The sequence below is a fragment of the Macrobrachium rosenbergii genome, chromosome 21 (genome assembly GCF_040412425.1).
Source record: "Macrobrachium rosenbergii isolate ZJJX-2024 chromosome 21, ASM4041242v1, whole genome shotgun sequence".
Lineage (NCBI taxonomy): Eukaryota > Metazoa > Arthropoda > Malacostraca > Decapoda > Palaemonidae > Macrobrachium > Macrobrachium rosenbergii.
Window position 1 is genome coordinate 54,997,864 of NC_089761.1, and position 23,381 is coordinate 55,021,244.

At 36.9% G+C, this 23,381-nt stretch overlaps 1 protein-coding gene across 1 annotated transcript; it reads left to right on the forward strand.

Moving 5' to 3' along the window:
* Positions 1-411: 411 nt before the first annotated feature.
* On the forward strand, positions 412-23,376 carry LOC136850202 (bcl-2-like protein 1). Its single transcript, XM_067123841.1, has 2 exons — positions 412-1,501; positions 21,584-23,376. The coding sequence occupies exons 1-2, from the start codon at positions 704-706 to the stop codon at positions 21,704-21,706; spliced, it is 921 nt and encodes a 306-aa protein (XP_066979942.1). The 5' UTR covers positions 412-703; the 3' UTR covers positions 21,707-23,376.
* Positions 23,377-23,381: the final 5 nt, after the last annotated feature.

Sequence of the window (23,381 nt, forward strand, 5' to 3'; positions counted from 1 at the left end):
ACTGATGGCCCCTTAAAGTTATTTCATTGTTAATATAGGGTATATTATTTTGCATGAAGTAGGCTAAATGTTTACTATTAAGCATTATACAACTATATTTCCAGGTGAACATTAAAATATCAAGAAGTCATACTGTAATATCATAATAAACAGGCGCGTAGTTTTTTGTTTGTCTAGAAAAGAAATATAAAATTTAATAATGCCACGTTCACTTTAGTGCGATCTTCGTCCTTTTGACAACAAGATCATCACAAATGCTCTGTAATATTCTTATATAAAAGGAAGTTACTCTACAAATTCAGCCATATGTGATGTCACAATGATGTCCAACCTTTCTTTACGGGGTCAGTTATTTAAGTAAGAGAGTATGCGCTATTTTGAATCTTAGCTCATTTTTCTAGCTTAACGGAAGGAGTTTGGCTCGTTTTTATAGCCAGTAAACATACTCAGAATAGCCACAACTGTCGAGTTATCTGGCTACACTGTTATTGTGTGGAGAAAGGTGTTTCAGCTATTGTATTAGTGGCTCGAAGTTACTCGAATTATAATCTATGCCAGAATGTTGGCCGCAACACACGTCCATGTTGAGTAAAGTGGTTCTGTTCAAGACACAGGAGTAAAGTGTAAGCGAGTGTTTATTGTAATTCTTCCTTGGATTAGTGTCTTCGTACGAGCCTCTTGTTTGTCTGGGATACATCCGACCATGGCCCCAGTAACAGACAAAATCGTTCCCAAAAGGACTAATGATGACGAATCTGACGAAGGGTTCGTATCTCCTTCTGTAGATCGTGTAGGTCTAAGGAACCATAAGGGTTCGATTATACAGTCTGAGAGTGAAAGTGGAAACAGTAGCTCAGACAATGACAGCCAAGCTGGTTCTTCTTCCTCAGCGACAACGTCGTCAGAATCATCCCAACCCCTTCAGAATTCAGACGAGGAAGTGGAAGAGAACAAGGCCTCGGCAACGGGAACGACGCATTCCGATAACAAAAATAGCAAAGATGAAGAAGCAACTAATGCTAAGGGCAACACCAATTCTGACAACCAAACCACCGTTACGCCGTCAGCCCCTCCAGCTGCTGTTGCAGCCAAAGACCCAGCTGCTGAATCCAAAGCCGAGAGCTTAGCAAAATATATAGTGTACACGTTATTGGAAAAACACACTGGAGATTCCAGTGACAAAGTGGAAAGGACCTTATTGCGGTGTGTGAAAATGATGATGCAGAAACACGAAATTCTTTTCAAGGGCATGATGAAACGGGTGCAGGTGACCCGAGAGACAGGGTACATCTCCTTTGTGACTGTGGCCAATACCCTCTTCGAGGAGGATAAGATGGTCATCACCTGGAGTAGGATTGTGGCGCTCTATGCCTTTGGTGGACAGTTAGCTTTATACTGCAAAGAGAAAGGCATGGAGGACTTTGCGTGTACAGTTGCAGACTTTATGGGGAAATATGCTAAAGAAGTGTTAACACCTTTCGTAACGAATATAGGAGGATGGGTAAGTTGTGACTAAGTTGTTTTGTTACTTAGATTTGAATTGGTAAACTTAGATAGACAGAGGGTAAACGTGTAGAAGGTGGTGGTCAGCTTAAAAGCAGATCAGAGACGTTTCAACAAGGATACCTCCTAACCTAACCTAAACCCAGGGCTCCGGCCGGGTTGCCTAGTGGAATAATGTGTAATTATTCTGCACTATTGCCTGAAAGTTTTAGCCTACATGAATCCATAGTGTAAGAGAATCTTAGCTCATGTAACCTGGAAAAACCTTAGTAGGTTATTCCTTTTAGCCACTGCGGGCTAGCTTATGCCAGACTGCAGATTTGGGTTTGAGAATGGTTGATTCAGACCCTATTTTTACAATTAAACTGTTCGTCAAGAATCTTATTTTATATATATATATATATATATATATATATATATATATATATATATATATATATATATATATATATATATATATATATATATATATATATATATATATATATATATATATATATATATATATATATATATATATGTTTGTATATATACATTATTATATATATAAAATATATATAAATTTGGTAGATCTAAGTAGTATCTCCACTGTGGTGATTTCCTTCTAACTTGAGTTTTTTACAGTTCTTTGGTTGCTAATTATGGATTTACCTTCAATTTTTGTTGCACAAATGTAATTAACCTGTAATTAACCCCTAAAGTCCATCTAACAAGGGGTTTCCATTCGCGATCTTTGCAAGACAGAGCACGGGTATATACATCTGTTTGGAACAGTTCGTATCCTGTCCGGCAAGTGCAAAAACTTGTTAAAGTATGGGTACCCCCCCCCCTCCCGGACCAGTGCTAAACACAGCGAAGGGACATTCCATTTGGCCGACAACAGACAATTGCACCACCAGAATCAGAAGCCCCAAAAGTGTAGAAAAAACCAGTTTCCAATAAAAACAGGCACGGACCTAATACTTAGAATTACCATAAATTCCTCCCTTCATTTGTCACTGACAAAGATCACTATAGCAAAGTCAGTGTTGATGTGTAGTGTGCTATTCATTTTCAATGTGCCTTTTGCTATTTCTCTTTTCTCTGTAATCACAGATTGGCAGCCTGTGAGAACTTTGTTTTTAAAAACTGTAGATTATACAATGACAATGCTTACTACAATATAGGCTTACTTAATTGAAAACTGCCCTTACCAGAAAGTGTGGATTAGCAATCTTTCAATCATCAGCATATGGTTGTTCTACCATAAAATGAAAGCACAGCCTTTGAAGTAAGGGTGCTGATAAGGGACATGTAATGAAGAAATTCAAATATTTTTGCCTAGGCTAAGGGAACCAAGCAATTTCAACTTGGAAGTCTACAGTACATATGCTTCAAAAGTGTGCTTGCAACAAATAAACTATATTTGGTGCATAGACTCATTAAAAAACTTAAGGGGAACAACAATTACGACTGACTGTCAATAACAAGTATATAAAAAAGAAAGATAAGTTAAGAGTTTATCTTTCCTCTTAACAATGGTATGATGTTGATAATAAAAGTAGTCGGCAGAAATAAACGTGTTTGTCAAAGTTTTAAGATATCCGTACATACCTGACAAATATAAATAAAAACAAGACAATATTTGCAGAAAACATGAAATTATGCATCAAGAAGCCTTTATATAATTTTGGCTTCTTATGCATAATTTCATGTTTTCTGCATATATTGTCGTTTTTATTTATATTTGTCAGGTACATACGGATATCTTAAAACTCTGACGAACATGTTTATTTGTGCTGACTCCTTTTATTATCAACATAATACCATTGTTAAGGAGAAAGGAAAATTCTTTATCTTTCTTTATTAGTTGTTATTGGAAGTCAGTAGTAATTGTATTTTCTATTATATTTTTTTAATAAGTCTGTGCACCAAATATAGTTTATTTGCACAATAGCCTAGTTCATTATTACGTGAATTTAACTAATAACAAGACCACTGCCATAATTGCAAGCACACCTTTGAAGCATAGGCCTATGTGGACTTCCAAGCTGAAATTGCTTGGTTCCCTTAGCCTACACAAAAAAATTAGAATTTCATCATTACATGTGCCTTACCAGCACCCTTACTTCAAAGGCTGTGCTTTCATTTTATGGAAGAACAACTGTAAGCTGATGACTGAAAGATTGCTAACCCACACTTTCTGTTAAGGTAATTTGTAACAAATTTAGTTTGCCTGTTCATTTGAAGTGAGGTGTCATATGTATGGAAGGGTAGTTTTTCCTTAAGTAAGCCTATATATTATAATAAGTATTATCATTGTATAATTTGCAGTTTTTAAAAGGGAGGAATTATGAAGATTATTATTTGTGTTTTAGCAAGTAGAATGCATGCCTACTCATGTGCTGTCCACCCAGGTAATGTTATGAATGCTTAGCCTAGCTTGCCAACTCTCCACACTCTCTTGAAAAAAGTAAGCTCCTCAGTTTCTCCTGGAAGTGGCATGGTCTAATCCACCACCTATCAGTGAAACTTGGTCAACATGAAGATACTTTAACTAGGACAGGGCTTCACTCTTTGACCATTGTTATTGGTAGTGGCCACGGCAATAAACTAATTAGCAAACATATTTAGCATAATCACAGCAAGACCCCTTAATTTGGCTAGCAATAATACTATCATATCTGAAATAGTTAGTCACTTAGCCCTGTTTGCTCTTTCATTTGTGTAGCAATACTACACTAGTATGAGATCACAGTGAGGATAGTTGCGTTCTCGTTTTCCCTTACCTTGCATAAACTTTTAAATATTTGACCAATGAGTAGCCTATTTTACTTGTATTTATTCAAAAGTGAGGATGATAAGTACTTTATTGCTAAAGTAATTATTATCTGTAGTCACATTGATGAATTTTTTCATAAAACAGATTTTACAGCTTATTTTTGAAAATTCTACATCTTACAAAATATTTACATACGGTAGGTTTTAAGAAGCAAAAATAAACTTGAAGTTAAGAATAAGGGTATAGAATTTAAAAAAAGGGATTTATAAATAAATTAGTATTGTTATACTGTACAAACCTAATTACTTACAGAGATAAAGTAAATGGATTTTCCAGTTATTTTTCGTTATCTTCGTTTCATATTGAAAGAAAATGTATGATTATTTTACTGTAATCCTTTCCATACAAAGAATATTTTATTTGAGACACTGCTAAATACCCTGTATGTGTTCTTAGCATATTAGTGAATTGCAGCTTAAGAAGAGTGATGGCAACTTTTTCCCGCTTGCATTTACATGTTGCACCCAAGAGTAAGAGTTATTGCACAGTGAAATTTTTTCTTTTAACATTTTAAGCTACAATTTTAGATGTGATACATATTTAGATGAATCTCCTAAATTGAAGTTTAAGCATAGAATCTGGTTAGTTTAGGTTACGAACCATGTGACTTGCCATTAGCTGTAAGATATTTTCTAAAAATATTCAAGTGCAGTTTATATCATAAGGTTATTTACTTAACAGACTGTTACTTATTAGTAAGCAGACCTCCAAATCGTCAGAAAAGTTAAGATGCTACTGTATTTTCTCATTGGTTGTTAAAGCAAAACCGGAGTAAATTAAAGATTGACCTCTGTCATTAGGTTTTAACACATTGGTGCAAGGTAAACACATGAAATCAAGATTTACAACAAGACTAACTGAAAGGGTTAGCAACTTTGTATAGCCTAAGTACGCTTTCAGTCTGTTTTTACAATGTTAGGAAGTTGAAATTGGGGTGTTAGAAACAGGTACAGTAGTTGTAATGCTGCTGTAGATATTTCCAAATAAATTAGGTCAAAGCATCTTGACAGTAAAGATACTTTACTGGAGAAGATAAACTTTGTAGCATTACCTGTCTATTACTTATGTTTAGAATATGGGTGATCACTTATATATAGTACAGTATATGGTTTTCTTAAATAGGCTAGATCCAAATGCTTGAGCAAACCATAATTCGGATTGCTTAACCAGTCACCTTCATCCTGCTTGCTTAACTCTTGTCTATTTCATTCATATGCGCACTCGCCAACGTAGGTTTTAGGAAGAGTTGGCATACGATTGGCTGAAATCAGTGTTTCCAGTATCGCAAGCTTACTGTGATAAAGGTGCAAAATGTTTTTCCAGTAATACATCTGGATGCTTATATAAATATAAAGAATCCTCACACCTTCTTTAGATCTTATACATGTCGATTTTTATCTATAAGGTAACAGTATAAGCACGCGAATGACGAGCTTGTAACAAAGTCTACTCAAACGCAAACGAACGATAGGCTTTATTTATTTTTTTTATCTCGTAGGTAAATAGAAGGACATCTGGCCATGCAAGCTGCGAATAAAAGGCATTTTAATAATTTCTTACAGGTAAATTACTTGAGTAGGTTAATATTCGATATAGCAGGAAATATCGTTGTCAGTGAGGCTGTCTGGGGCCTGAGAAGGTTAATGGAACAACCACTGCAGCACTGTATTGGTTGGAAGGCGGGAAATTTTAGTTAATACATGGCATGATGGCAGTGGTGTTGTGGTTTTCTTTTTAGCATACTGCATATTTATATGTATTTTTTCTTGAGCATAAAAATCCTTATAATAGTTCGGTGTTTGGGCAGTTTTGGAACTATTTAGCCAAATAGGCTTAACTTCTCGAATAAAAGTTTGAAATTCCATTCTGTTCCTGACATCCTTAGTGTTGCTGATTTACATACTGCATAAAAGGCTAGCTTAGACGTACATTTTTTTTATTGTTGGCTATCAGAACAGTACTTGAATAGATAGAATGAAAAAAATAAATGTTGCAATAAGTTTTTTTTACTGAAAGGCAATGAATGTGTTTAAAAAGCCATTGAAATAAAATACCTGGCGAATCAGTACCATAGGCCCAGCTTCATTGGTCTGCTCTTCATGTTCTAGCCATAAACAATAATAGGTTATTTTTCAGTTAACGGATGTAGATATTACATTGTTACCATAATAAAGTTATTTTTTATGCATGCAGTGAAAGTGTACATAGTATATAGTTTGAATAAGAAGATCTTGTGATTTGAACAGTTTTGTGAGTATAGGTCTAAGTGTAGCCTGGTATATATTAATGAGGTAAATCATTAGTATTGAAAGCTTATCGTTCGAATAGTAGGATGTGGTTTTAACCCGGTAAGTATCCACCTTTGTGCGCGCCACCTACTCCGAGGTGCTATTACTAAACATGGTGGAAGCTCCTTGGGACGCCGTGTTTAGTACCAGCCCCTCAGGGATCAAAGTATTCTATACACCCATTTCTATACAGTATTGTTTATTAACAAGCGATATCTCCCTGTGGCCTTCCGCTTTACTTAGCATGAGTTTACCCTGGACTTGGACGAAGGTGGAGACATACCGGTTTAATGCCGTAGGATGTTTGCAGGACCCACTTATACTGTATATAAGTGGATTCTGGATGTTTGATACAAGCTCGACTTTCGTTTGCTTGTGTTGGTCATATTACCGATACAAATGGCTATGTATATGATTTATGTAAGGAGCAAGGGTTCTTTTTATGTATAAACCTTCAAATATGTTATTGAAGAAATAGGTTAATATTTGTCGCAATAAGCTATCGATTTCGAAAAAGTTGATTATCTGTCAATCACGTGCTACCCATGCGCATGTCCTACTGTACATCTTCTCACGTGGGATAAGTATGTCTTGAAAATAACATCCTTCAGTATATGATTTGTGAATAGCTTAAATTCTTCATGCATTTGTGTATTGAGGCTTCATGTATCGTCTCTTGCATCTTAAATAACCAAGTTATATATAAATTTTTGTTGTAGAGACTATGGCTTTCTGTGGTATGATATACATACACATGATTTTTGGAAAGTTAACACTATCCTTTCACTGTTACTGCAACATAAGCTCTTAAAGTCAAAGAGAGTAGTATTTTTTAGGGTCATTCTAGAATGCAGCTGTAGAAACAATTGGGATCCTTATTTCAGTAATATGAGATAATGCTCAGTTCGACAGACTAGGATAAATCTGTTGCATCATTTAAACTAGAATATTCATATACCTTGATACAACTTTGTAAAAACTGAACTTTAGGTTTATGTATTGCATAGAATTCTATCTTTAATTTCAAGTCGTCCATCATCACTATCATACATGCAGAAATATCAGAAATTCGCTAGGAGAGGTGTTCTCTGGTATGATATTTTGTATCGAGTTATCACGAAGAGTAGGCTGAGGTTAAATAGACTACCAAAAATTTTGTAATTTATTCAAGTGAATAGGGTAAGCTAAAGAATTTGAACATTACTATTTAATTTCAAGGATTATTGTTGTTGACAAGATATATAGTTTGTGGTAAAAAGGTGGGGTACTATCAGTATGGGTTTAGAAGCATTTAGGCTGAAGTTTGATTGATTGGTTGATGTATGGCTACTAAAACTGGCATCACAACACTTGAAGGTTGAAGAAATTACGATAAATACCAAACATTAGGTTTATTCCTAGCTAGCTTATATGAGGGTCGTACCATTCATATTTTTGTAATATATTGTACATTACGTGAACAGATCCATTCAGAATGCTCATGCGAACGATCTAGTTTTCCTTGGTTGTGCTATATGGCTTACTTCATTCAGTCGTGTCCTCTGTTCTTTGGCTACTATTACGCTATAAGCTGTTTCGTTTATTCTGGTTCATTAAAATCGTGATAAACATACTGTTTTTGTGCATGTTTGTGTTCCTTTGTATGAATGTCTGTCAATGTTTACTGTAAATGTTGGATTCATTGCAGCTATTCATGATATTTTGAAATTTTGAGCTGTATTTTTATTCGTTCTTTTTAAAAAAAATAAAGGAACCAACCCAGCATCATCTTTGGTGAACCAAAGTAAAATTATCCAGCTTTGGGTTTAGTGTTCCTACTATTCCTCCTTAATAAGCTAAAGGTGGATGGGATAACTTAACCGCAACTGAAAGTTAGCAAAGTTTAAGAACAATGCTGAGCTACTTTAAGGCTAAACAGTCACCATTAAACACTCATCCTGACACTAAGATTGCTTGTCATTCAAGATAGCCTATTTCAGTAGGATTTATCCAAATCAGTTTGTGCTGTACAGTTTATAGTTTGTACTGTGCAGTATAAACTATGTGTTTCGGAGGCTTGTTGAAATGCTGGTTCCGATAAATAAGGTCAATCGCCATACTTTCACTGTTATTGGGGGATGCTGAAAAGTTAATTTTGAAGACCATATTTATGCAGTACTGTGAATCTAGAGGGTTTCAGTCCGATACCCATTGGCGAGATTATCTACAGGAAACAGTTAGATTATTAGATACTTGTAATGTCGTTTTAGATCTGGCTGGGTACGGACCATTTTGAAAATGGACAAGTCCAGACTTCTACAAACTGTGTTGATGTTATTGCTGACTTTGACAAAGTTAACTACAGTATAAGACTTGTCTATATAAACTTTGTAATTTAGGTGTCAGAGGCTATGTTCCTTGGCCCTTTCAGAGCTTTGATTAGTGTTTGGCATCAGAGTTGATGCTGTAAATTCTATTGTGAACTTAGACTTAGCATGTTAGCGTTTTTGAAGCATTATTTAATAGAGATCTGTAAATGATCTGTATTAAGTGCAGTCAGTTTGGCTTGAGGCTGGACTAGCAAGATGAAGACTTCGCGGTTTAGTTGGTCTCTTAGTGTATCTGTATCGTGATCTCTTTTGCATAGGTGACTGTATGTAATGACTGAATGTTTGTTAATACTAGGTGTTACGTACAGCTCCAAGCTTCTCATTTCACGGTTTGAAAAGGTGGTTGTGTAATAGTGACTTACAGGTAGGAACAATATTATTGAAAAGACCTTGTATGTTAACATTGGTGATAGTTTAAGTGCCACTCGTTTTGGTTCAGGACTTATGTTCTTCCGTTGATGGAACGCTGGACTGTTCTATTTGATTGCCTTCAGCCTCCCAGAATCTGTCTTTTAGACAGGATTGCTGCAAGCGACCGTTTCCTCCCCCCCCCTAATTTTTTTTAATTTGCAATTATGGCTAGAATAATAAACAGGAAACTAGACACTCTTTCTGCGTATTATTGATGTAGATACTTGTACCTTTAAAACAGTTTGTACTGATACTGTGAATCCACATGGAAAATGCCCAAAATTTTCGAATGCGTATCCTTTATATGTATATGTATGTTCATTGATTGAGTCGTAATGTTATTAGTTTGCTGTTTTCTTTCCTGTGGAAGTGTGCTTTGCAAGTTAAATTACTTATTCAATGTGGATGTTTGCTTCTTTTGATTAATAGCATTATCAGCTACTTAATGCTTGATTTGATGACTGATACTGATATCCCTAGTGATTTTGCGTGCTGTTGTTAAATTATTAGAATTGGGTACAAAATTAACTATGTTAAACTGTCACAAAGGGATCATTGTGGCCTTTAAATAAAGTTGGGACGGGTTGAATAGAAATCCGTTTAATGTGAAATATGATATCTTGACTATATTTTGGGTAGAGTATTTTATCATGATGGTCTCCGAAGCTTACCTTTTATTTTAACCACTTCAAGTGAACATTTTGAATTTGAGAGAGAGAGAGAGAGAGAGAGAGAGAGAGAGAGAGAGAGAGAGAGAGAGAAATTTGTCATTGGATTGAACTGGTGTTGTGCCAGCACGATCTTTTGTTCATACGAGCTGGCTGGAGAGAGAAAACGTGTCCGGGTATTCACGTGACTGGCCCAGCGGGTTTCACAATTTCTCTTGCGTACGGTCGCACTCGGCCGACTTTGCTCTCCCTTATGTTATTACGTCACCGGAAATAACGACCGGAGACAGATAACAAAGAAATCGTATAACTCGTATCATCTTGAAGGAAAAAGGCTACGATTATCAGTTGCTACGTCACTTCAGAGTTGTGGTGGCTTCTGCAATATCATTTCATGATTGCTTATTATGATTTTTCTGGTGTTGAAACGTGTTCGGGTACATACGCACCGAAGCGCATGAAGGATATGGAAGTGCGGGCAGAGGTGGGGTAGTAGTGAGTCACTGACTCCTTTGGTGTTGAATCGACTCTTATTCCTCCTTCTCCTCCTCCTCCTGTTATTTTTTTCTTTCGCCGTTCAGCGTTAGATGCGCATCCGGATTTAATTGCGGTTGCGAAAGATAGAAATCACCTTTCGTTCTCTGAAGCCTAAGCCAGGCGACCTAGGTGAGTTTCATGATAAAGTGAATTAATAGATTTTCAGTTCACGATGCCTTTTCCAACGTGATTTTTTAAAACAGTACGATGTAACAAGCATGTCTTTGTTCTTAGAGTATAAAAGAAATGTTTGCTAGAGCGAGCGTGGGGTTACGGAGGTGAGTCAGGGAACAGAAAATGTGAACTTGGTATTGGTCGGTGGTCTCCTGGGCAGGAGGTTGTCTGGGGCGTTCGGGAGGGGATTAAGGTCGGAGTCCCTGTGGGACAGGATCTGGGATGGGAGTGGGACTCGGTTCGGTTAGCAATAAGGCTTGGACATGTGAAGCGAGTGTGGGAATGTATAAAACTTGTTGTATCATGGAGTGAGTCGTACATCTCGCGGCGTTCATTTTTCACTTCAACATTATTTTTGTTTAGCTAAGGACCCGTCGAAAGCTCCTTTTTAGGGAGAACTTACTTGAATTTGCCCGATTCCCCCTCCCCCCGACCTTGGATAGGCCTACAGAGAAGCCCTGTTTTTGTTTTTGGGTTTGTATTTCGGGCATGTTTTAGCAAGTACAGACGAACTGTTACACCACAAGGATGGTGTTAACCGCCTTACAAAAGATCTTTCTGTAGGTGTATAAGTGTGATATAAAACCTCCAGACGAACGCTCGCTTTAGGAGAGTGAGAATTCTGTAGGATAGGGGCAAGAGTAGAATTAGGCGAGAGGCAAAATATTTTATAAATGTTTTTACCCGTTTCGGGTGAGGATTACCTCGTCGAGGCCTTTCCGTTTTGTTGGTGTACATTTCGCAAGAGTAATGAACACCTTTCTATATAGTTAAAATAAACTGTGAAACAGTAGAATTCAGATATCACTACCCAGATTTCATTCATTAAGTTTCACTAAAATAAGAATATAGTGTAAAAGTGGCCGTACGCTGCCACATCTCTTCATCAGGTTAGGATTGCAAGCAGATTAACGCAATTTTTTTTTGTATACCCATCCTTAACCACGTAAAATGGAAGGCTCCCAGCCACATAAATCAAATGTTTATGCCAGAGAAGTCACTTAAAGTCTACCAAGATTTTACATGGCATTTATAATATATTTTTGTATATAGGTATTGTAGCTACGAAAGGTTGAGACTTTCCTATAGTTAGCGGCGTTGACACGTTTCCCATCTTTCCAAAGGAGATATTTAATCCTAATCCAAAAAGGTACACGTTCAGAATTAACCTCGAGGTTTAATGTTAATCCTGAGAATGGGTACATTCGAGCGTACTGTCCAGCTATTTGTTTTTATATATAAGCGATTTCGTTTTTAAATAATGTACGCATGTGTATGCATGCATGCATATATATATATATATATATATATATATATATATATATATATATATATATATATATATATATATATGTGTGTGTGTGTGTACACACACAATTGTTTAAACGTTGTATTGACCCGTTTGAAAATCAAATGTACAGCAGGGTATAAGAATAATGTTTTGGTCTTTGTGTTTAGCTTTTGTACTGACGAATGGAGGGAGATGATAAACAATCCCATTTTTACTGCGACCCGTGGTCACTTCCATACACGAGGAAATGGCAGAGCCACCGAAGAAAATGCCGAATGTACCAAATTGTCACCCCTTTTTGCTGAAAAGTTTGAACGGGTTTAAGGAAATATGGCAGAAGTGGTAATTGCATTCGAGTTTCAACCTTTTGTACTAGGACATAGATGCAGGTCGATGAATTTCAAGATATTTTCTTGAAGGCAGGCTATAAGGTAGAGATTAAGTGAAGGCTGACCCAGGATTATTTCTGTCAGCCTTCCATAACGCTGGGTTGGCTTCTCGAAGATTCTTCAACTTTATTGACTAATACACTCACACACGCACACACACAGCTAAATATGTACTGTATATATTATGTAAATAATATATATATATATATATATATATATATATATATATATATATATATATATATATATTATATATATATATATATATATATATATATATATATATATATATATATATATATATATATATATATGACTATCACATCACCGTGATTCATATACAATCAGAAAGCTACAAACGTCCTTTAATATCCAATTCGCTCTACCTCGGAAATAATATATTTTCATATATGTTTGAAGGGGAATTTTTTTTTTTAGTTGATAATAAGTCCACCGTCCCGTGGGGTCGAACCAGCGACGGACGAATCAGGACCAGTGAGCACTAAACGAGTCGGCCACGATTATCAACCGTCCCGTGGGGTCGAACCAGCGACGGACGAGGAATCAGGACTACAGTGACGCACTAACGCAGTCGGCCACAAGAGAGACCCCACGGGACGGTGGACTTATTATCAACTAAAAAAAATTCCCTTCGGTAACATATATGAAAATATATTGTTTCGGGAGGTAGAGTGAATTGATATTAAAGGACGTTTGTAGTTTTCTGATTATATTATATATATATATATATATATATATATATATATATATATATATATATATATATATATATATATATATATATATATATATCAGTTGTATCTCTTTATATGTTACCGTTCCTTAATTGGTAACAGCTGCCTCCGAAATATGACGCTATTCTTTACTCCAAGGGCGTATATGGCCACTTGTCGTTACGTATAAAATGGGAGAAGGGTTGAGACGAATCTGAAGCTCTGGTATTCTTAGATAAAAAAGATAAATGGCCCGTAATTTAACAGATTTAATTACTTTTGTCCTACGACGAGTAGTACGTTGTTTGACTATTATATTTTTGTTTATTATGCTACGCGAAGTAAAGAAGATATTGGATTTTGGTAGTTGCAAATTAGCTGTGCATATATCACTATAAGAGATTAGGTTAAGACATTGAAAGAGTTTACATGAGGTAATTTTTACACAAAACAGGGGATCTCACAAATTCAGGGAGAAATTTCTGCATGAAAAAGTAGCGATATTGGAAAGAACCAGTTTAATGTAAACAGCTGCTACAAGGAGCTAACACGACCGGATTAAAAGACCCAGAATGGGGGAATACCAATACAGAGATCAAAACGTGTGGGATTAAAAGTCTGAAGAGGAAGTGTGGCACCGCCGCAGATGACATCTTTTCACGACGCTCTGCTTTGACTTCAGACGTCTTCTACATCAACTTTATTTTTGCTCTCCAGTACTGTGACTTAACATTTATGCATCTGATTCACTGCTGAAATCAACAGAAGCCATTGTGAATGTTAGGGAACGCTCCCATTCGAGAATCGAACATGGAACCCTCAGTTTTGTGAGATGAGCGCGCTTATCATTTCGGAATAAGGGCTGCCCCTCCCCCCCCCCTCGTGCCCCTACCATCACCACCACAACGCACACATCACGGCTGGGGCGAGTAAGGAATTCCCAAGGTGGCAAATGCTTCATTATGATAAAAGTATGGGCTTAGAAGAGCCCACTCAAATGAAAGTTTTCTAAAGCATAATCATGAGTTTAAATGAGATAAGAAAAATACATTTAACTAATTTTTTTTTCATTGGAAAGCCTCCTTTTTATCATGAAAACAATGGGATGTGTTATTATTTTTTTTACTTGTGCTGCCAAGCCTCAGGTCGGCATAGGACATTTAGAAGGTAAGCGGTCACTTAAACCAACCATTTACTACTTAGAGAACTATGGTGCTCGAGCCGCCATTGTCAAGTTTAAGTAACATTACCGTAGAAAGGAAAGTAATGTAAACCTCGTTTTATGTTTTGGACCGTAAACTGTGAAGAATGTTATCATTAATCATTATTGCAAATGTTTCTCCCCCGTGATTATAAATGCATTGTTCTGTCCGGAGTAATTTTTACATAATAAACTTAGGAATTGCCGTATAGTAGAGTATTAGGAATTTTACCGATTGTTTGCAGTTTTTTACCTTTATAAATATGATGAGAAAAAGAATGTTTGAATAGTAGTAGTAAGTTGTATCAGAGTTCTTGTAGTTTAAATGTGTAGGTAGACCGCACTTTATAGTGGAATGGTAGACGTCGCTTAAGTCAGGACACTTAAGTGGGTCCTGACGTCACTCTACAGTAGCATAAAAAAATATCCTCTTTTCCCTCCCGTCATTTTATTTACTCACGTGTGGTCCGTTTATTTGTGCATAGGCTATACCCATGATCTCCAGCGTTTATTCAAAACTACCATGCATTGTGCGTTCGGTACTTCTCAGAAATAGGCCAGATATTACTTCTGACCGAGCTACAACACCGATAAGAAAGAAGTTCGATAGTAAAATTGTCAGTTTCATCATTTTCCACGCTATTTCAGCATCCATTAAACCGAAAGGAAGCCGACGTGTCGTTAAAAGGATGTTACACCCTTTTCTTGGAAAAGAATTACGTCAGTAATACATAAAGGAGGATGACTTTTTTTCCTTGAAGAGTTGGGTCTCCATTTATTTTAAGTGTTGCTTTATTTATTGCTCTATTACTTGGCTTGCTTACTTGGTGAAACGTATTTCGTGAGTTCACTTTTTTTATTCATACAAATGTATTAAAACGCTCTTTAGCGAGTGTGATAAAAGGATGAGTAATCGAGCGGTGGTTAGACCTTTTGGTTTGGGGGTTATCGTCATTTTCTTACTCAAGGGAATAAATGTGTAAGAGAGAGAAACTTTTTTTTTTTTTTTTTTTTTTTAGTTAACTTGACCCATTCGTCATTCACAGTTACCTACTTCATTTACAAACATATAGTCATACAGTGGACGATGGGGTAATTTTGTTTGAGGCTTTTTTGACCAAAGGTATTCAGAGCGTTTTAAATTGCTTTAAATAGTATTGTAGATTTATGGCGATTACAAGTCCATGTTCCAGAGGACAGGAAAAATTATAGGTTATTTAAAATCTCCAATTTATAGAACACCGTAAACAAAATATATCCGAGTTCTTTGCACAAGAAGAAAGACCAGTATGTTCACAGATATTTCTGGTAATCAGTACAACGCATAGGCTCGGTAAGGCTGGTCAAATCCAGTACATACTGGCTACCTATGGGTACGATCCCATGTTGACACGAGATCTGTTAATCCTAGGACAAGGTCAAGTAAAGGAGTGCGGTTACGTATGGGAACGATCCCATGTTGACACGAGATCTGTTAATCCTAGGACAAGGTCAAGTGAAGGAGTGCGGTCTTTCCATGTAAGTTTCAGAATGACTCATAATTTTACTGGCTGCAACGAACGACGCTTACTAAGAGGGTGACCCTTGCCATTATTTCGCTTTACGAGAGTAAGAAATATATGCGTGTAGATGATTCTTATGGCGATTTTAGTTTTTTTTTTTTTTTAAGAAAGGGATTTAAGGGGGATTTCACGTCGAAATGAATACTGGTCAAGCAAGAGTAAACACAGGAGTGTGAAACCGTAATGTTTGGGGATGCCACTGCGAACAGTATACGGCATTAAAACAGTAGTATCGTTCATGCTACCCTCTATATGTGTAATATATATAATGCTATATCCCGTTAACAAAATAGTTAGGAAAATTAAAACTTGTCCAATGTAAGGAATGAAGAGCGATGGCCGGGTCTAAACATAGACTGAATAAACATAAACACGGAAGCTTTTAGGGCGTTCTAGTTTTAACAACCCGAATTATAATGCTCCCACTAGAAGGGATGGGGGGAGCTGGATGAATGGGAAGGAGTCGAACGGGGTAGAAGAAAGTGGCAGCGCACTTAGGGAATTTTTTTTTTTGTGCTGGAACCCCATTCTTTAGATGGCAATTTGCAAAGATTAGTAAGTCTTTTGTAAATATAGCATATTTATAGAGTAGTTAACAATTTTTTTCGATTATAAAACATTCGTAGTTTTAAAAAGAAACAAAATGCTTGGTACTATTGCTAGCAAGTAGTGTTTGTGACTGTGGCAGCTGGTTGTATGCGACATTGCCGTAGTAGTGCCAAGTGCCGTCATATTAGCTGAAGTCAAATGAAGTTACGAAAATACAGATAGCTTTAAAATAAATTTCTCTTCATTGGTTTTATGGGGAGAAAACTTAATTTAAATGTAGGAATTTTGTACACTTGGAGATTGCATTCCTTTTCTATGAGGTCGAATACCAAAGCAAAATTCCTGACCTATTTTGGGAATAAGAATCCTTCCAGAATATCGGCAGGCACGTTTCTAGTACATAAAATATTTATTTCGTGTTTTGTGGCTAGCATTTTCGACCTGAAGTAATGTTCATTAAAAATGAACCTTTTCACCGTTAGCCACTCAGCGGTTGAGTAGCTGGCCGTCCAATCAGCGCCGAGCGTAGTATGACGTCATAAGCCCAGTCTAGACTATCGCTGTTATATTCATGCCTTCAAAGGTCGCTCACTCGGCACTCGCTTGGCTCGTAATCGCGTGCGTACCGCAGCGGTGCTCGTAAGTCTAATACCGTAGTGCCCTGTGTTAAATATCTTGGGTTAGCAAACGTACACGATGCCCACGCAGGGACACGATCTCTTTGTCAGATTATCTGAGTTTGATAGTCCTTTCGGATTACCAGGGGCCGCGGCTAACGCGTTCACGGGCGTCGACAGATCGTCTTCTCTAAATATAATGTCCAAAGGTCACCCTGCAGAGTCCAAAGCTAAGACACTAGCAAAGTTTATAGTGTGTACATTATTAGGGAGGCACAGTGGCGATTCTAATGACGAAGTTGAGAGGACTTTATTACGGTGCGTGAAAATGATGTTGCAAAAACACGAGATCAGTTTTAAAGGCATGATGACGAGGTTGCAATTAACCAGAGAAACTGGGTATATGTCCTTCGTTAGTGTGGCCAATACTCTCTTCGAGGACGACAGAATGGTGATCACCTGGGGTCGAGTTGTGGCGCTCTACGCCTTCGGTGGACGGTTAGCCTTGTATTATAAAGAAAATAACATAGAGGACCACGCATTTACAGTGTCGGAGTTTTTGGGAGAATATGCAGCAGAAATAACAACACCTTTTGTGACGAATATGGGAGGTTGGGTAAGTCGTATGCCTTTTGTTTAGCTAGCTTTTGGACGAACGCATTTGTTGGGCTGATCTAGGCAGAATTGATGCAACTTCTTAAGACATAGACTAGGATTGACTTGCCAGGTGCAACTCTTATTTAGCATCAGGGCCCAAGTATTTTTGGACGTGTTTTGTAATTTATTAATGTTTTAATTTATATTTTTTTTTTATCTAGTGATATGCCACATTTCGTATATAATACCTACCTTGTTACCTGACTTGACCCAACCTAAGGACCGTAATTGATTGGTAAGAGATGAACCGCACAAAAAGGGAGAACGAAATCTGTACTGATTAAATATAAGTACAGTATTTTACTCGAAGAAATTGTGATTTTTATTCTCTTAAGGCCAATGTACTTAGCAAACATCGTGCTATTTATTGTTTTTCTAATTACTGACCCTAGTTTCAGAATGTTTGTGTTAGTATCATATTGTGGGCCAGTTTACACGAATCCAGGCAAATTGAAGTTGAATTTTTTGTTTTGTTTTTTTCTGTCACCAACACTCCTAGTAGGTAGCTTACAACACAAAAGGCCTTGGTGAAATTCTGTCACCCATGTCTTTCTTTCATGTTCTTTCATAGACACAAATCTCCAGTCTCTTGCCTAGGCTAGTTTTCATCCAAGTAGGGCTGTGTCTTACAACTCTTCTGGTCCCACAGATGCCCAGCTGACATTATCATTCATAATACCATGTATTAGACAGTTACTAGTTGCCATAACTTGTGGACTGTGATGAATAATAGAATGAGGATTTCACATCATGGTATGCACAAATAAATGCCATGGTCATATGAGGTCAAGAGAAGTACCTTTATGTCATCCTCCTAACCTTCCTCCTCATCTTCCTCATCTCTGGATCAGTGAAAGTTTAGGAAGGACACCAAGGCTTCCCTCCACAAGAAGGGTAAGAATCCTTATCCAGGATTCAATAATATGCCATCTGAGCGAGTCTTCTTATCCCACATGGGAAACCAAGGTTCTTATTTCTTAAGAGTAAGCTTACAAACAAGCCACAGGGCCTTGTTTTACTGGACATCACATATGCCAGGGTGTACCTTATAGGTGGATACAGCAGCCATGATCTCTGGACAATACCTCCTGCCTAAGGAGTGAGTCTCCATATAAAAGAAGTTGCATTCGTGCAAGTAGGAATTGGAAATTTTAAGCCGAGTTGCCTTTTTCACTTTCTGCTGGTTAACTGTCTTGTTACCAGGCTTCAACAACTTTACCAACTTTTGCCAAAGGTATATCCATATAATAGACAGGAGGTTTGTATATATGGGATAAATGCAAATTGTCCCAAATAAAAATTGGTTTATTCAAAAGGGCCCACGCCCATTCCCAAGTGAGGATGTTTAAGAAATATTGAAAAGTTGTGGGTCATGTAAAAACCCTTTAAATATAAATAAATGAAAATGTGAATCTGGAGCTTATCTCTAGGTCTTAGGTAGATTACAAGTCTTCTATACAGATGATCACATATAGCTTTTCTTATAATCATCCAGGCAAGAATTGCCAATTATTTAAAAATTTTGTGTACATATATACAGCCTTTAGCAAACTCAGCATAGCAGTTAACCAGACACACTCCAGGATGATGGATGTATGGCAGACAAGTTTGGTTTTGCATCCATGAATCAAGCCTTGTGCATACAACTTCAAGTCGTTTTGCCTGATTCGCCGGGAGATCAACAGTACCTCCAAACTAAGTTCCAATAACTTGTGTTTGGTTCCTACTTAGTCAAGAAGCGGTGTCTAGGAGCTCCATTCTTATGGCTTGATGTAGTTACACTATTTTAGTGAGGAGTTAGGGTTGTAAGCAGCAGCTGGTGCTGCTGTATTTAGCCTACCAGTTGATCCACATCTCAAGGGGAGTATTATGTGTATCTTAAGACAGTTTCAGGAGTCTCAGTGTCCAAATAGGCACTCCTTTGATAACAATGACACCAAGGTAGTGCCATGGGTACACTCCTTCTCCAGGGACTTTTCGTTTTTAGGAACGTTGACCAGGATGGCAGTCTCCTACACTTCCTTTCTTGGGACTTAAACACAGTTCTTTTTAGGCTTTCAGGAATCTCAAGATCCAAGATAGACACTCCTTGGTGTGATAGCAACAACACCACGGTAGTGCCAGGGTCAACAAAAGGTCCTAGTGTCCTTTCATCTGAATGTTCAGAACATTCAGTGCAATGGCCAGCCATACAACCCAAGCAAGAGGGATGTCATTGCAACATTTATTTACTGAAGTCATGAGATAAGGATAGTGATCTTGACACCTTGACCTCCAGATTCATTCAGCCTCTAAAGAAGCTTGATCATGGTCCTTCATTCTGGACTTTACTGATGTTGGTGCTGTTCTGTTCTGTCTTCTCGCACCTTTGATACCCATTTACATCTGGAAGCTTATGCCTTTCATCATTTTACATGTTTCGAAAGTGTTCAGTGAGATGGATCATTCCACTTCCTTGGACAGTAAGACGTCTATGTCACCTCTGTAAAGACTAGACCTTCAACCCAATGCTAATGACTCATTTATTGCCTTCAAGTTGGCCGAGAAACAGTATCCAAATTGTCATTTCTCTGACTAGTGAGATGATCGAGTGATCGTACCTCGCAACTTCTTGGTGGACATCAGTGCTTTTTGGACCAGATCTTTCGAGGCCAGGGGCATCCGTCTGTCCGTCGCATTTAGGAGGAACCTGTCAGTTGAGTACTAGGATGGAATGTAATCGTGCAGATCACGTTCATCTCCTTTTACCTTGGGACATTGCCCATAGGTCCTTGGACTCCTTTTCCTTGGGTCATATGGTGGATGCTCAACTAGTCATTTATTCATTTAGTTCACTGAGGTCTTGAGGGACAGGTTGTATCTCGCTTAAGGTGTGCGGCTGGTATGAGAAAGTGTGTGTGGGACTGGCCTCCCTTTCTCCTGTCTTCCTTCTTCCAGTGGGCAGAGGAACAGTGAACGAGCCATCACGTGCTGGACTGGCATGCATGCTGGTGATCTAGATGACTGAGTATCCTATCTATAATCTAACTACTGTATTTGGATTAGTAGATGCAAATCCATCCTTCTCTCTAGCAAGGGGAGAGGGGTGACTGTGAGCAAACCAGTCGGTTATCCTTAGCTTTATAGTCTCCGACACTGTGGGTTCATCAAACCTTTTTGAATCAAGGATATTACATCCCTTTAATTCGCAGTGCCCAGAAGTCTGATGATTGAATATCTCTTTTGTTCAGTGGATCAGAGATATGGACTCCTTCCTTTGCTTTCATGACCATGAAGAGAGTACCCAGGTGAACCGAACTACCAGTCAGTTCAGAGATTCTCGAAATCCTCCCTCCAAAAGTAAAGTAAGTCTCCCATGTGTAAAGACCGAGGTTTTGTATTAGTGCAGGAAAAATACAAATTTTTAAAGTAATATAAACATTTTTCCTAACATACAAACCCGAGGTCTTTACATTAAGGGTACACCTCTTACCACCCCTTGCTCTCTTACCTGGGCCAAAAGGTAAACTGTGCATAGCTGAATGTATACCAATTGGGTGGGTGCTGCTTCCGCCCCTACCATCAGTAACTGTTACCATAACCAACCTTGCAAAAGTTTAACAGCCAGACTTCCAGCTCACTGAAAGCTAAAACCATATGTAGAGACCTCAGGTTTGTATGGTAGGAAAAATACAAATTACTTTAAAAATTTGTAATTTTTTTCTTGTTGTCATTCATAGGTTTAACTGTAATGTACTGTATTTTCTAAAGCATACTTAAGTGAATTTCATTAATTATTCTATTCTTTACTGACATTTTTGTTCCATTTTCAGAGCAAGATTTGTGACGAATTCCCTGAAGAAACAGACCTCGAGAATAGAGTTAGACGTGTCCTATCGTGGACTGCTGTGGGTTTAGGAGTTGCAGCAACAGTTTCGTATTTGACTTCACGCTAATACATCTATTTTTGGTCTGCGATGTGCTTTAATTTATACTGTGTGTTCTCCTTTAACTATTGCACTCCTTTTCTTTGGTTGATGTTCTATTATCCCACTTTTGTCGTAAATTATTTTAGAAAACTACAGTGCTGCTTTTCTCTTAAGTACAAGTTTAATACAATAATTACTGTATGCCTAAGTACAGTCTATATATGATAGTTGACTGTGGCTAACAAATTGCTATTTGCAAATCCTCTGTGGCTAATTAGTTAGTTTTACATATTTACAGTCTAGATTACTATACATTTGTTTCTCTTTATATGAAATATTAATGTAACTCTGAGAAACTTCGTATGCTTAATACACAACTGAATGTGTATTATTTTGATAAGGTTCTAATTAATAACATATAAACTGCTTTGTTTTGAAAATTTAGAGTCCATTATAGTAGTTATGCTATGAACTTTGTATATGAAATTTATATGGCTATGTACAGTGTAATATCGTCTGTCCCTTGAGTAATATTTTCAATCATACTGATGTATATAATTATATGCTTAAATCCTCCTTGGATTTTAGCATAACTTTTCACATTAAGGCTCTAAAATGTTTAGGTTTCTCAAGTATAAGCACAGCAGCAGTTTAGCTGTAAATTTTAGGGCCAATAAGAAGCAAACTTCCGCCGTCTTTCTTGAAATGCTACATTAATATTCACAGTCTTTCGTTCTGGTCTTTCCTGAAATGCTATATTAATATTCAGTCTTTCATTCTGGTCTTTCCTGAAATGCTATATTAATATTCACAGTCTTTCGTCCTGTTATATTGCAGTACAGTATAACATTTTTAAAATTCATATAACTAAGGAACATTTTTGTTTGGTCCAAGAATTAAATACTTTGCTATCATTCTTGTCCATTTTCTCTATGTAAAGTAAATCTCTTTCCATGATGAAATTGATAAACTCTTGAAGATCTTGATCTGTTTTAGTGAAAAAGAAAAATGGAATTTAATTTTTGGTGAATTTTCATTTTTATGTGAAGGCAGTTTTAATGCAAATTTTTTATGGCCCTTTTGTCTTTATCTGTTGTATATGAAGCAGGTGGTTGTGTAATTTGTTTCCAAGTACATGTAGGGTGAATAGCATTAGGTAAATAAAACTTATCTGGTGATAAATATTAGCTTTTGTCCTCAAATAACTTCATTTGTACCAACATTGCTAGGTTACTGTTTTTATTTAATAGCTTGTAAATATGTACAGTTTAGAGTATTACAAATGATTCATTTCCTATCTTTATTATCATAAAGCACAATTAACTGTAGATGTCTAGTCATAGAAAACAATTTTCTTCTTAATCATATTACACTGTACAGAATTTGATTTTTTGCCATTATAAAAAATGGTATTACATAAACATACCTGCAGAAATTAAGACCAACTAAACTAACCTCTTGAATCTTTTTTTATATTCTATGATGTAGAATACAGTATACATTTATTTTTGTACTGCATTACATGATTGTAATTTTATTGTAAGAGGTTAGCTTACAAATGTGAATACAAGTTTGTTACTAGTTCATTGTGTTAATAATACATTTGGGGTCTGTAAATCTTTTAGGCATCTTCATTGATGTCTAACAATGATATAGGTAACGGTTTTATAAATACATTTTTGGTGCAGTTTCAAAAATGCTT

Bases quoted from the DNA above. Each gene is read 5' to 3' on its own strand.
- LOC136850202 (XM_067123841.1), top strand. From the start codon at position 704: ATGGCCCCAGTAACAGACAAAATCGTTCCCAAAAGGACTAATGATGAC. The intron at 1,502-21,583 runs GTAAGTTGTGAC...TTCCATTTTCAG, and splicing joins TAACGAATATAGGAGGATGG to AGCAAGATTTGTGACGAATT.